Source organism: Eptesicus fuscus, chromosome 2, assembly GCF_027574615.1.
Source record: "Eptesicus fuscus isolate TK198812 chromosome 2, DD_ASM_mEF_20220401, whole genome shotgun sequence".
Lineage (NCBI taxonomy): Eukaryota > Metazoa > Chordata > Mammalia > Chiroptera > Vespertilionidae > Eptesicus > Eptesicus fuscus.
The window spans coordinates 44,067,644-44,083,644 of record NC_072474.1 but is presented as its reverse complement, the minus strand read 5'-3'; the positions used below and the strand labels follow the sequence as shown (position 1 = coordinate 44,083,644).

The 16,001-nt window shown below is 31.4% G+C and overlaps 1 protein-coding gene across 1 annotated transcript in view; it reads right to left on the bottom strand.

The window, feature by feature from the left end:
* TBCK (TBC1 domain containing kinase) overlaps positions 1–16,001 on the bottom strand; it is a 182,805-nt gene that overhangs the window by 88,794 nt on the left and 78,010 nt on the right. The window contains exons 11-19 of the mRNA XM_008150249.3: positions 15,649–15,787; positions 14,253–14,352; positions 11,922–11,971; positions 11,632–11,761; positions 10,095–10,193; positions 8,009–8,071; positions 7,392–7,518; positions 6,134–6,184; positions 4,572–4,655 (exon numbers count right to left, since the gene is read on the bottom strand). Coding sequence (XP_008148471.2) covers positions 4,572–4,655; positions 6,134–6,184; positions 7,392–7,518; positions 8,009–8,071; positions 10,095–10,193; positions 11,632–11,761; positions 11,922–11,971; positions 14,253–14,352; positions 15,649–15,787 — 843 coding nt within the window. The remainder of the gene's footprint in view (positions 1–4,571; positions 4,656–6,133; positions 6,185–7,391; positions 7,519–8,008; positions 8,072–10,094; positions 10,194–11,631; positions 11,762–11,921; positions 11,972–14,252; positions 14,353–15,648; positions 15,788–16,001) is intronic.

Genomic DNA, 16,001 nt, shown 5'->3' with positions numbered 1-16,001 from the left:
TGACTAAATAAATATGCAATTCTACAATCAGCCATTAATCAGTTTCATATGACTTACAAACTTTCCAAAAGTTGTGGGAGGAAAGGGTACATGTGATATTTATGTCAAACAAAATCAATGCTACTTTGAAGTTTAAACCTTAAAACACCATAAAACAAAATGGTGGGGAAGGACAAAGAGGGAAACCAATAAAATGAGATTCGAATATTTCTAACCGCAATCCTAAAATAGACATTTTGTAGGAAAATAAACCACTATTCTTCCATAAACTTTAGTAACCAATAATCAGTGTACAGTTTCAGCTCCTTCTTTTGCTCTCCATTCCTCTCTTTCCAACTCCATGTACCAGATTTGACTATTGGCTGTTTTATATACTCATTTTCATGTTTTTACTGCAATGCTCTTCCTTGTTCTTTTTATAAAGAAAGTCCTTCTCCCTTTTCACCAAATTCCTACTCAAATTTCAAATTCACTAATAAGTATCCTCTCTTTTATAAAACTTTCCAGACTTTGGGACCAAAAAAAAAAAAAAAAAAAAAAAAAAGTCAAAAAATCAAAATAACATCTCCTCCTCTTCCTCTGTTCTAATACAATAATATGTACACTTATCTCATTACTTGAAATTAGTTATTTTCACATTTATTTCCCATATTGTGCTATGAAATCTCTTGGGAAAGGATTGAATATTATTTACCTTAAGAACCTCAATTCCTTAAGCAGTGCCTGGCACAGAGTCAGTGCAGGGCAATTATTTATTGAAAGGTTAAAGTCACTGAAACTATGCTTTTTCTTATGTAATATTATATATATACATATACATACATATATATATATACATATATGTGTGTGTGTGTGTGTGTGTGTGTGTGTGTATACAGAGAGACAGAGTCAACATACAGAGTTAATATAAAAACTGAACAAATGATTTAAAATACCATGTCTAGGAGCTTCAGTGGCGCAATTGGTACTTATAAAATACCATGTCTATTGTTTCTTGGGAAAATATACATGCTAAATTTTTCATAATGTTAGAGAACATTTATTGTGGCTTTAAAAAGTTTAAAAATTAACTACCAATTCAAAATTTTAACACAAATTTATACAAATTATAACTGATAAAATTATTAATACTTAGAGAAATAATTATGGAGAGGTCTTTTAATCATAATATTGAACTTTTAAAGTACATCACTGATTAATGAATCAAATTTAAAAAAAGTCTTTTTTGGCCTTTCTGACCAGTCTCTCCAAATTCATATGGTGTACATTATGGTTTCTCTTGCATTTTCATATATTAAATAAGATCTTGTCTTATTTGCATAATAAGTCTTTTAACAGTATACTAACAAAATCTGTAGTTAAAAAGTGTGAAAACTATTTTTCGTGTTGAAAATTCATTATAATTAGATAATAAACACATTGATCTGCAATGTGAAACAATTACTGGAAATGAAACCTTTCAGAGGTAAATAATTTCTGTATTTTATTATTTATTTATTTTTTAAGATATATTTTATTGATTTTAGAGAGGAAGAGAGAGCGAGAGATAGAAACATCAGTGATGAGAGAGAATCATTGATAAGCTGCCTCCTGCACGCCTCCTACTGGGGATTGAGCCAGCAACAGGGCATGTGTCCTTGACCAGAATCCAACTTGGGGCCCTTCAGTCTGCAGGCCAACGCTCTAGCCACTGAGCCAAACTGGCTAAGGCAATTTCTGTATTTTAAAATAGGTATCTATGCAGAGCCAAAATAACAATTACTGCAATGGAAGCTATCTAATATGACCCTTTGAAAACTGGTCATCCAGACATTATCCAGCCATCTAATAAATACTATAGATAATTCATTTTAAAAGTTCTGTTTTAATTGCTTTTTGAAGGTTCTCCAAATAGCTTCATCTCTCTTAAAGTACAGAAATCCAACTAGGCACTATGCTTTCATAGGGGCCTGACAAATTTGGAAAAATATTATTTCCAGGCTTTTATATAAGAAAGTTCAGCTAATATTACAAGTTCACATTAACTTTAAAAATAACAGCATTCTATTGCTGACATATTTAACTGATGATTAAAGAATCACATTTTTTTTTGTTGCACAACTACTAATGTGATTACTTTTTACCTTTAGTGCTTTTAGTTTGTCTTTAGTCACTATTTGACAGATTATTTACATTGCATATTGCCTCTGGTATCATCCAAGGTGTTTTAAATCTACTCTTTTTTTTTTTTTTCACCAGCATAAATAATTTATTGCAAAATCTCTAATATCGTACAATAGTGGGGCTGACATTTCACTCAAGAGTATGCTGGGATGGCAGAAGCAGGAAGTAGGGAATACAATAAAAGTGTATCACGTGAACACAGAGTGCTGAGGGGCAGATTTCATGCAATAGCCTACTGGTGTCCAATTTTAAATCAACTATGCTATCTTGGGCAGGCAGGAACTGAACTAGGCCATGAACCCTCAGTTCTCATTTGGCCAGTGCACCCCAGGTTTCTGGTGCTCCTTTGTGCTTCCTCACTCATAGTCTTATGGGGGATTTGATAAGATCTCTAGCTGCCAGGCTTGTGGTGCTACCAACTGACCATGGGGTCCCCAGTCTACAAGAGAAACCCTACAAGAACCTGGGCCTTCATTGAAGCTTCTTCAGACAGGAATGGCTGGAATCTTACAGAGTATATCGTCCATTCTAAAATAAATATCACTGATAAGCATAATAAGGAAAGTATGAATAAGTGTGGGATGCATACCAATTAGTAAGATATAAGCCACGCTCTTAAAGGACATCACTTCATAAATTCTTAGAAGATAACATTGCATGACTCTTGAAATTGGATGGCTTTACTAAACTAACCTACAAGAAAAAAAAAAAAAAACTTCCTTCCCCCAAAATATACTCATCTATGATTATAAAAAAATCAAAGCAAAATCTTGTTGCTCTCAAAAAAACATTCTTAAATTAATTCCAACTTCATACAAGTCCACGTTCTAGGAACATGCAGGGTATTAGGCATATCCATTTCAAAACATTTCTAAATACAAATATAAATCAATAGAATTTGCATTTCAAAATTAACAGAGAGACACTGGATCATTATACCCATTTCTAGTGCCTATCTACATTGTAGACACAGAACGCTGAACATAACTTGGTGTGCTTATAAACACAAACAATATTTTATAAAAGTTTAAATTATTTTTCTCTATACTCAAGGTAAATGATGCTGGAAAATAAATGTTTTTATGTGCTGCGCTATTTACCCATATTCTTTTCTTCCTTCTATTTTTAGCCTCTTTATCTATTTAATTTACATTTCCATTTCTACTGCCTTTCTAGTTATTTTCTCATTATATTTATTTCTGATACTCTAATTTTATACTCATGCTAAGTAAGTGAAAATATTTCTGAGATCCCACTTATTGAGAATGTTTAATGAATTGCACATAGCCTGTATTTGCTGCTTCATGTATTCAAACTAAGTGAATTATATCAAACCATAATTATATAAATGTAAATATAACAAAGCACTAGTTTCAAGTGTTGAAATGTAGTTGAATTGATGACACACATTATAAATAAAAAGTTTAAATGAAGGCAGTATCTGAAAAGTAGCATACAATTAGTAAATGGGAAAACTATGTGACCAGCTTTGTAGTCAGTCCCAAAGGAAATACAAAAGTATACAAAAATTTTCTGCCCTTAAAACATTTAGATTCTTGTTTAAAGATAAGACAAAATAATTTTAATAACAATAGCAATAAAATAATAGTAACAATAGTAAAAACAAAATAAAAGCCATTAGTGTTATTGAAAGTTTCTATATACCATGCATTGATATATTTTATGTTTAACCTTTACAAGAACCTTTATTTTAGATATTAGAAAAATTATACATAGCAAACATATGTTATTTGTCCAAGATTATAAAATAATTAACCCAATTTACATTTGAAACAAAGTTTGCCTGATTCAAAAGTGTTTATTATTAACTTTGGTTACATTGTACCAAAAAGGAGTTCAGAGAATTATATTAAAAGTTTGACTGTGGCTAGCGAGTGTAGTCATGTAAGAATTCACAAGTGAGTTACGCTATGACTTGAACTCTGAAGAAAGGTGTGTATTTTAGGAAAGTAGAAGACAGAAGAAGAATATTTTGGACGTTCAAGCATGGGGAATGAGATGAATGAGAAGTGTTTTCAATATTCTCTTTATTTACATAATTAAATACTGTTTAAACTTTTTACTAATTCATAATAAGCTTGGTCCATGGTGAAAATTTTTATGGGGAATTTTAATTGTGAGAGAGAAAAATAGCAAGACTTTTATTTTCTTAAACTAGCATGCCTAAATTTGAACTGAACTGAGATCAGATATTGAACAGTCATTGGAAAAAAAAACCCTAATTCGGCTGGGGACTTGGAATAAAGACTAAACTTAAGATCTCTTCACTGGTTTTAGTGAGCATTATCAACCTATTTTATTGGGTCAAAATCATAAATTTAATGGAGTATTGGTTACATGACATAGTATATTCCCTTAAAAAAGAAGGAAAGACATTTAATGCTTACCTTGTATTACATGTGAGTTGTCTTTCAAGAAGAAGTTATACAGGTATTTGGGAATAAAAGCAGACATACACGCATACGCCAAGGCTAAGAAAGAATAAGGCAAATGCATACAACAAATTATTTAACTACTATTAAATAAGTTTATGCTAATAATTGATGGAAACACAAATTTAAAGAAAAAAAAAAACATCTGCTCTTTAAAACAGAAAATAATTTGGACAACAAAAGATAACCACCTAGTAACTTTTCCATTTCAAACTACTATAGAAATTGTTATCCCACGATAATAAAAACCTTTATTATCTGAACTTTACAAATTTTAAAAATCTCTAATCATGGCCATTATTAATGAGCTATACAAACCCAAAGATCCTTATTTTTTGTTGATGCAAACAAAAAAGCCTTAGAACTTGGATTTAGGAACCCTAGTCATAAATTATTTTTTCAAACACAGATTGCTTACTATTCTTGGAACAATATGTGTAATAATGGCCTATACCTAACTAAACATAACAAACTTGTAGTCTAGATAATGAGAAATATCACAGAACAGTGCATTTTTAAACTAATTAAAATTACAAAATTTTAGTTCTCTTGGATTATGCTATCTCTACTTATTTCCAGAAATCTATGCAAAATTTGACATGAAATAGAATTTGAAAAAATGAAGATTTTGAGATTGAGGCTTCTAGAGAGTTACGTTATATATATGGTAAATATGTTCTATATGTGATGATATCATTAGAGATTTGAGTCCATTAAGTGTAACAAATACTTACTGAAAAATCTACTATAATAAAGGCATTAAAACAGGGGAATAAAAAACAGAAAAAAAATCAATCATTAAACAAAGGTGCTGCTGCCCTGGCTGGGCAGCTCAGTTAGTTGCAGTGTCATCCCCATATGCCAAGTCTGTGGGTCCCATCCCAGTCTGGGAACATACAGGAAGCAATCAATAAATGCATAAATAAGTAGAACAAGAAATTGATGTCTGTTTGACCCTCTAAAATCAATCACTAAAATTTTTTTTCAAAAAGCTGCTAACCAAGAAAAAGGATTACTATATTAATAATAAGTAACTAGAACACAAAACATACACAAATACTTTCCTGAAATACAAAGTGCTGGGTTTAGGAGGGAGAATGTGAAAAGTTTTCATTAAGAAGGTAGTGGTTGAAATAATAGGCTTTGGAGATACAAGATTAATATGAATTCCTTTATAAACTGTTTAGGAAATATACACAGGCTAAACCTAATCTCTAAAGAAGTCAAAATTTTCTTCTATGTTCATAAAAATGGTCGCCAAAGTAGATGAATTTTTTTAGAATAATTAGTCAGAGTCTTTCTAAATCTCTAGTCACTGCCCGATCACAACAGAAACTCTCCAATAATAAATTCTTCACATCCTCTAAAATTATACAACAGATTATCTCAACAGATATTTATACTATCTCCTAGAAAGCAAGCAAGATCCTTACAATAAAAACAAAAACCTTCCATGTTTGAATAAAATATTTTAGAATAATATGCAGCACAATTATTTAATTGATAAATAAGCTTACCTTCATTATTGAAATTTAAATATAGGAATGGAGCACAAAGTGAGTCAAGACCTGATGGGGAGGGGTTGAAGAAAAGAATTCAAATAAACATAATTAAGTAGAACTGTAGATATATACCTTATTCAGTTCTCTGCATTACCTCTCTATAGATTAAGCATTATAAGTACTATTCATGCAGAAATATATTATCTATGGGTTACTGTGGGGAGTAACTGATAATGACTAGCACATAGTATGTGCCCAATAAAAATCAGCTTTTATTATTATCAATATTATTATGAGTTTAAGAGAGAAATATACTAATAGCAAAATGTAAAGATGATAGAAGGCTTGGTATATAGTCCAATTTCTGACCTTGTGTGTTCTTGGCAATGACTTAACATCTCCAGGCATATTTCCTCATCTTAGAGGAGATTTGTCTTATATGTTTCTTTGGTATCATGAAAAAAGACCCTTTAAAAATTGTGCAGTGAAATGCAAATATGTGACATATTCCTTTTATTGATAATAATGCTGTTCATATGTTGTCATGCTGACAGAACGTACATAAATCTATCTATAATTGTTCGGAAGACACAGAACTCCTCTAAAATGGACAGAGCTTAGAAAAATAATAGCTTAATTTTAAGTTCGGCTAGAAATAGAGAATTTAAATATTAAATAAAATAACAACACTGTTCATTACAACAAATTCAAATATAGGACTGGGTAGAATGGATTTCTCATGCATGAATTTATCAATGACCAAAAAAATTATAATGAGAATGGTAAGAATCAAGGATACTGAACATTAAAGATGTTTATTAAATAGATAATAAATAAAATAAATAGTTTAGGGTGGTATCCTATTCCCTAATTTCCAATAAACAGATTAAGCATAAATTGTAAGTAAATAAATGGTAAAATATCAACTAGCCCCAAACTATTTATGCTATAAAATTATTTATTTCCATAAGCACTGAGACAATGTATCCACAAAGACTACAATCACACAAAATGTTCTTTCTACTTTCCTAATTAACACGATGGCAAACTGTCTCATTAAATATCATGCCTTTAAATGATCTCTACTTGGCATTTAGGCAACGTTTTTTTAAAAAGTTCTCATATAAACCTTTCAATAAATGGATCATAGCTTTAGTATTGACTTTTCTCAAGGCCAAGGATGTTTTGATTATTTTAATTTTTAAAACTGTCAGTCATGCAACATGCTCCCTATACTTCAAAAAGAGTCTTAATAATTGGGGAAAAAAGTTACCTTGCCAATACACAAGATCAGGATGGGATACTACCCAGGCTTTTAATACACGCCTAAATTTTGCATGACCTTCTGGTGATGATAACAGCTCATCATACTGATGACAACGAGGAATATCCACTTCAATCTGTTAAATAGCAAAACAATAAGATGAAACTGTGATATCCAATAAACCCCAAGGTAAAGAAAAAAAATTTTATTATAAATTTTAGAATAGACCAATTACATAATCCTGGCATCTGAAGTTTTTGAATTTTATATTAACACTCTAGAAACAATAAAAAGGTTGTACACTTAAGGAAAACAGACCATTTCTTTTGAAAAGATATGTATCAATATAGTTTCTAAAAAAATCTTCCTTTACAACCTTGTCTAAATAAAGGGCAAATTCTACAGATAAAAGAGTACAATTACTAAGAAAAGTCACTTGGCCTATACTCCTTTTAGGAACAGTTCTAAATCACTAACTCCTGATACAAAAGTCATGCTTACTCAAACAGCATATGAATATGATGGCTGCTGAGCATAATGAAAAGAAGAAAATTCCCTCTTGCCTTTCTATAATTTAAAGATTTGGCAAAATTATCTTAGATTGTTTAAGAAAATCTAAATCATACTTGTCTATCTGTAGGAATTGGAGTATCTTTATCAATTGCATCATACTTGGCATGAATAGCCCCCTGAAAAAAATAAAAAGAGAATAATATTAATTCATCATATCCTTGATAAATTATTAATGTGTATAAATATACTTTTTATAAACATCTATCTTTGAAAACCCACCCAATTATAGATGGGAACATTAAAAAACCAAAGTATACATCTCAGAAAAATTCTCTACAGTTTTGATAATCTGTGATGAAAATCCGGGACAACTTGCCATTTTGTTCCAGAAGACAAAAGTGTTGGATGAGTCAAGAAGCAAATGAACATACTTAGTCAAACACCCTAGCCTCCACAGCACAATACAGCCTTGTTACTCTCTACTCAGTGTTACCTCAAACATCGTCAATTTTGGGGGGGAAGGAAGCACAGGAGGCCAACCAACAAGAAATTTTCCTGTTAAAGTTGGTAATAAAAGCAAAAATAAAATGGACCTGTTTAAAGGAATGCTAGTTCAGCACAGGAAGCAGAAATTTGAAATAAATTGAAGAGCAGAACATCCCATAGGTATGGAATCACTAAAGGATTAAATGGATCATTTACACTTTTTAGTTATACCGGTACAGAAGAAATAATTGAATAAACCATTTTAAAGTTAGTCATGTTCAATAGGACCAAGCATGGAACAATTCTTATAACTTAGGTTTACTATAATGGTATAGAAAGAGCCACTAATTTGGGGTTCAAAAATTATGACATTACTTGCTGGTACATCAACTTCTATGGTACGTCTATTTAATGACAGATAGACAACCTGACCTCAAAAGTCCTCTTGAACTTTAGCATTATGTGGTTCTACAATTCTAACTATTAATGTATTATATGGAACAATAGGCATTCTTGTAAAGCAGCCACTCAAACTCAAAGATGTTTGTAGAATCTCATCAAAGGAATCAGGAATAAATAAATAAAATTCTTTTAACAGGGAGTTGAAAAGAATTAAAAATAGTTGAGGGAATTCAGGAAAAAAATGCATGATGGATGTCCATAAGACATTGATAAGAGAATATCTGAAGGCAGGATGACAAATTGCCTGGAAAAACAACAACAACAACAACAAAAATGGGACAAGAATGTGGCCCATTATCATGACTGCTGTTACCAGAGTTCTCTGTTAGTACTGCAAGTCACTATAATAATTTTGTCACACCTCTCCTTTCCTCACTGCCAACAGATTAGGTGTTGTATAAGACAAAGCAGTTTGTCTTGGCAGCATGGTTCTTGTGGGATAGATGTGCCAAAAAAAGCACTAAATTATGTTAATTATTTTTAAAATATATATATATTTTTATTTATTTTAGAGAGGAAGGGAGAGGGAGATAGAGAAAGAAACATCAATGATGAGAGAGAATCATTGATCGGCTGCCTCCTACACGTCCCCTACTGGGGATCGAGCTTGCAACCCAAGCACTTGCTTTTTTTTCAATTTTTTTTATTAAGGTATTATATGTGTACATATCTTACCATTGCCACCCCCCACCCCACTCCCATATATGCCCTCACCCCCCAGAGTTTTGCATCCGTTGGTTACAAGCATTTGCTTTTGATTGGAATCAAACCAGGGGCCCTCCAGTCTGAAGGCTGACGCTCTATCCACTGAGCCAAACCACCTAGGGCTGTTAATGATTTTTTATAAGGTTCAAATTGATGGAGGATTTCTCCAAACTTAGAGCCACTTATAAATAGGCAAGCCTATTCCTAAATAAACATACTTTATAGGCAGGATAATATGCTTATAACTGGTATATATAGACTTAAAATAATCTGATTTGAAAATTAATAATCAAGATAATTTCTATGAGCTCCATTAAATGAAATATTAAATAATATAAATCTAACAAATCTTCAATTACATTTTGCTAATCTATTCTTTTTCTCTAGTCCTTTCACTTAAAATTTCCAAATATTCTTAATGCTTATATTTTACTACATAACTTCCTAACTATTTGAAAAATATATATTTGGAAAGTACTTTCCTACTTCTTCCTTCTTTCTTAGTATTATTATAACCAACTTCTAACTTTCTCTTTTCTTTCTTACCTCAACTCCCAGAAGAGCAGCCCAGGTTAAACCTCTCATAAGTGGAGGAATGTCAACTCTTGCTTCTTTCCAGATTTGATTTTTTTTATATGGATAAGCCTACAGATGAAAGAAAGATATGAAAAATGTTTCAAATTATCAAGTAGCATATTTTAGTCTAGAAAGTCCTGAATATAGATCAGTGATAAAGTTGAAAGAGATCTTAAATAAATTTCAAAGTATCTCTGGTGTTATTATTTTGGTATTATTAATACACTAAGAGGCCTGGTGCACGAAATTCATCCACTTGGGAGGTGGGAGGTCCCTCAGCCCGGATTGCAAGAGGGTGCAGGCCAGGCCAAGGAACCCCATCAGTGCATGATCAGGCCAGGGAGGGACGCAGGAGGTTGGCCAGCCAGGGAGGGACCGTGGGAGGACTCCAGGGCGTGTCTGGCCCGTCTCACTCAGTCCCAATGGGCCGGACCCCAGCAGCAAGCTAACCTACCAGTCGGAGTGTCTGCCCCCTGGTGGCCAGTGCACATCATAGCGACTGGTCGACTGGTCAACTGTCTGCCCCCTCGTGGTCAGTGCACAGTGAGCGGTTGAGCAGCCTTAGCATATCAGTAGCATATTACGCTTTGATTGGTTGTATGGACGACTGGACGACTGGACACTTAGCATATTAGGCTTTTATTATATAGGATATTAAGTTGGCAGTGGAATGGTTCCCTATATTCTGTAAATCTTATATAATACAAACAAAGAGGTGAGCTGATTCTACTGTTTTTAATCATTTCTATTTTGTGATATGAAAGAATTAACAAGGAGTCATGTGTAAGTAATACTATCAGCTTCATATGGGTTAAATAATTTATGCATAGCACTTTGTAAAATATCAGGTCATATAGAAAGTATTCAATAAATGTGTTATTATTATGGCTACTTCTATATACTTGCATATAAATTTGTCCCTTTATAAATTTGTACTTTAGGAGAGAGTTCTAGAAAAGAATTATTAGGACAAAGGGTATGGATATTTTTAAGATTCTTCATATATACTTTCAAATTGCCTTATGCACTGTTTCAATTTACACTTATTCCAAAGGAATAAGAGGTCCAATCTTAATATGCCTTTGTTCACTTTACTAATTTGGTTATCAAAAAAACCTATTAAAATTTTTTTCATTCCTAGTGAGGATAAATATTTTGAATAGATTTACTGACTAGTTGTATTTCTATTATGTTCTTTATCTTTCAATATTAGTGCTTTTTCCTATAGATTTTTAAGTGTTCTTTAAACAGTATGGTTATTAATCTATTATCTAATATGATTTTATATATAATCCTACATCATTTTTACTTTTTTACATTTGTTTTTACTTTTAAGTTTTATTTACTATGAACATGTATCATTTTTATAATTAAATGTTAATCAGAAAAGATAGGCTATAAAAATTAGTTTTCTCATGACATCAAGATTCCCTAATAATTACAAATGAAATAAAAAACAAGGATTGTATATGGGCTCTTAGAACACTTTCCACATTAGAATCCCTACCTTTAGCAGCCTGTCAAAGAGAATGATTCTGTTAAGCTGGTACTCTGTGTCCCTCTCTCGGATGATTAAAGGCAGCGTGGCAGCAGCAGATAACTCATTACTGCTGTTTGAATGAGGTAAATTAGACTGGCTGTAAAAGAGAAACAAAAGGTACAAAATTTAAAAAAAAACAAAACTCCATATTAAGTGTTTTATTTAGGAAATGCTCTTCATTGAACATATATGCTTGTTACCAATCTAACATAAACAGTGAAGAAAAATAAGTGTATAAGGAGACTATATATACTCACTCATCTTCAAGTAGTGGGTAAAATGCTTCTCCACCAACATCTTTTAATCTCTGTGAATTAAAAGAGAAAATATTATGTTTGAGACTCTGAGACAGAAATGTTGAACCGCACTTAGAAAGCAACATAATATAAAATTTATGAATTTATGTGAGGTACTGAGAAGTATACAATTTAAAATCCATTCCTATCATAAATATACAAATATATTATGCCTCTAGTAATTAAGTTTAGCTCTGAAGAATAGTTTTTGTACGTTGATTATTTTTACCTCCAGGTGTCTCTTGTAAGTGTTAGACATCTACTATGATATTTCCCAAACACAATTCAGGATTTCTGAAATTAGTATAAAATTTAATACATGGATAATATAGTTTTAAATTATACTAGAGGCCCGATGCATGAAATTCATGCAAGAGTAGGCCTTCCTTCCCCTGGTTGCTGACACTGGCTTCCCTCTGGCACCCGGGACCCGGGCTTCCCTCGGGCTACTGGCAGGCACCCGGGACCCGGGCTTCCCTCGGGCTACTGGCAGGCACCCATGACCAGGGCTTCTCTCACAGCCCCGGCTTCATCTGGAAGATTGTCCAGAAGGAGGTCTGGTCTAATTAGCATATTATGCTTTTATTATTATAGATTATTATAGATGAAGGTTATTTTAAAAGGTACTTTAAAAATATATATCTCTTAATTTAAAACTCAATTTGATTTACTTATTTTTACTTTGTAATTAATACAAACTAAGACAGTAGTAAGGGTACTAATAAAATAAAATTAAAAAAATTTTTCACAACATATTTTGAATATGTATGATTCAAATATTGATGAGTTCAATTCTCTTAATTTTCTTTTTTAAAAGTCATTATAATAATGTTTTTCCAATAATAATATAACATGCAGGATTATAGGTATTCTTCAAAAACGTAAGAAGATAGGCCACAGTGTAGTAAAATCTGAGACACATCCTAAACAGGTGATTCAAGTTATCACCACCTTGCCTGCTGCTCTGCTCTTCAGTGCAGCTTCCAACTTGAAGGCACAGTGTCTGCTCCTATGGGATTGACACAGAGGTTCAAGCTCTGTGTGTAGCTGGCACCGACCTTCTATTGATTAGAGTACTTACTCACTTCCATTAGCATTATTCTCAGAATTTTTAAAAGCCAAAGAAAAACCTTTCATCCAACACTGAGAATCTGGCAAACACTGGTTTTATGCATGGCTTCTCTCTAAAATTTGACATGCAATGTACGCACTTATTCTATTTTGCCTTTAAATCTTTAGGTATTTCTTTCACAGATTAAAATTCTAAGTAGAAAACTAGTATTTCCCCAAGTTTCACTGCATTATTAATAAATAATTTTTAAAGTTTGAGTTTTACTATCCTTTAAGTCATAAATATTACTTTTAAATATATCTTCTGCTGTTTTTATTAATTAAAATTTTAGCATATCAAAGGCAAAAAAGGGCAAAAACACCTGTATAGGAAGTGTAAGGTAAGAGTTATTCTTTGATTTCCATATTACTTTAAAAATCAGCACTGTTAACATTTTTTCTAATATTTATAGAAAAAATATTTTTATTTATTTTTGTATTTTTTGTTTTTGCAAATAAATTTTTATTGAAATCTTTTAGAAGAAAATATAGAAGAACATTATACAAAATATATTGATAACCTTGGTATAACTTTAAATAAGTAACAGTAAGTAAAATATAACAAAACATAGTTAACTATAAAAACACTGATAAAAGTAAGAATTCTATTAATTAAAAGATACTATTCAAAAACTTAAAGGAGAAGCCAGAGATTAGAAGAAATTTGCACCACATATAGCCAACAAAGACTCTGTATTTGGAATACATTTTAAAAGTCCTCAACTCAGTAAGAAATGACTCAATAAAAAAATTGGCAAAAGATGAATCAGTCACACACAGAAGAGGTAAGCAAACAGTCAAAAAACATGAAAGAACTCATATCTACACTATAATCATGGAATTAAACATTAGTATTATAGCAAAATACCATTCTGCTCCTTTTGGAGCAATAATTTTAAAAATTTTGATGATACTATGTGTTACCAAGTATGTGGAGAAATGAGAACTCTTATAATGGTAAAAAGGTAAATAAAACCACCTTCTGAGCGATGAGACAATATATATACTAAAGCTGAAGATGTACAGATGCATTTCCAATATTGCTGCACGTGGGCTCATACACTAAAGAAACTCTTTTATATTTTGAATTTAGGGAGGAATTCAAGGCTTCATGTGTATCTGTAAGGTTTCTTAAAAAAAAAAAACAGATCTCAGGCAAATTTGCTAAAATAACAATCTTACATTTCTTAGCTGGCATAATGACAATGTCACAGTAGTATCATCCAAGAGTGAGCTTCTATCACGACCTTGTCCAAAGCTTTCACCATCTTCAAAGAGAAAACTAGAAGAAAATTTTTAAAAATTATTTTAATGGGTACACAAAATTCAATTTAGTGTTTCTTCTACAAAAGAAATTTTATTCTAAATCATGAATCCTTTCATGAAAGGAAGAAAATTTAGATTTAATGGGCTAATAAAAAATACAACTGCTGTTTGAAAATTCTCTAAACAATTCTAATTTTAAAATACGTGTTGAGTAAGTATGAATATAGTGTATAAAAATAAAGCATTTTAGCAATATCAGAGTGTGATTTACACTATTTCTTAAGTCAGGTTTAATACGAAAATTACTTTGCTATTCAAATGTGATCCTGAGAAAGTATATATGAGTGAAGAACGATAAAGTGAGAAAAAAGGAAAACCTTACATAATGATCGTGATTTCACAGGGGAAAGAATATTGAATAATAAATGTATAAAATTTGTTTAGAATTTCAGAAAATTACTTTTGAGAATTTATATATCCTTTAAAGTATTTATTCTTAGAATTTCTCTCATTTTATTTCTTAATTTTCTACCTAATTCAATGTGAGCAGTATAATTGAAGTAAATATTTAAAAATTAGTTTAAGAGAGAAAAAAGTAGAGAGCCAATGGTCTACTCAAATAATTAACCTAAAATTTAACATGCGAGGGAAAGAAATGATCAGCAGGCGATTTCTACAATAAACTACAATAATAAAATCCAGTCTGAAAATCTAAAATTAAAATGTTAGATAGAGCATTGGTGGAAACTCAAGAGATTCACATTCACATCTACATAAATAAATGTTAAGAGCAAGGGAATAGCAATAAACTTGGCCCTTAGGGTTGTATTGTTATTTAAATTCCAGTCTAACTTACAGAATGGTGTCCAGGATCTTGTGCAGTTGTGCAGATTTTTCTCAACACTCACTTAGCACCTTAATGATCTCTAAGACAAGCAAGTACCTTTACATGTATGATTTATAATTGGAAATAGAAAATAGTTTCATAATAGGCATGTTAGTTGATTAACTCTTGAATATTACTGTTCTTTCTGACTCGTACCTTTTTCATTTATTGAACATCAATTATTACAAGGTATTCCATAATAATAACTTCAAATGGAGAATAAGCATATTACTTGTAAAAAAATACGTATTTATTAAAAATAATAAAAATATTGATGGGAACTTAATAATTAGACACTTCATTAAAAAAAGTAAGTTACTAACTTCCAATAGCTGTGATAAACACTTAGTTGGAATGGCTATCAAAATTGTTTTTAAAATTTATTACTACTTTTTTTTTTAATTTCCAACATTTTTCTTTTCTTACTTGGGGAGTGTGCAGATAGGTGGTTTGGATCGAATGATTTCCTTGTTGACAAGCTCTTTCTCCAAGTCACCTCCAGCTAAACACCAAAGGTAATACACTTCCTCAATTGATCTTTCTGCCAGGTAATCACTGTTTATATCTATTTATGGCAAATTAAAGAGAATCACAGTTATCTCACTTTTTGTTTTTATTAAAAAGCAACCGACAATAATAGCTGACATTCTAAAACAGTAAAAACTTAAAAGCATAGTAGGATATACTTAAGAATATACATACTATAAAGTGCGCAGAGTATGAAATGTACATCCAGTTTCTTGAGATAAAGTGGAATTTTACCCTCTGGCTCAGAGATA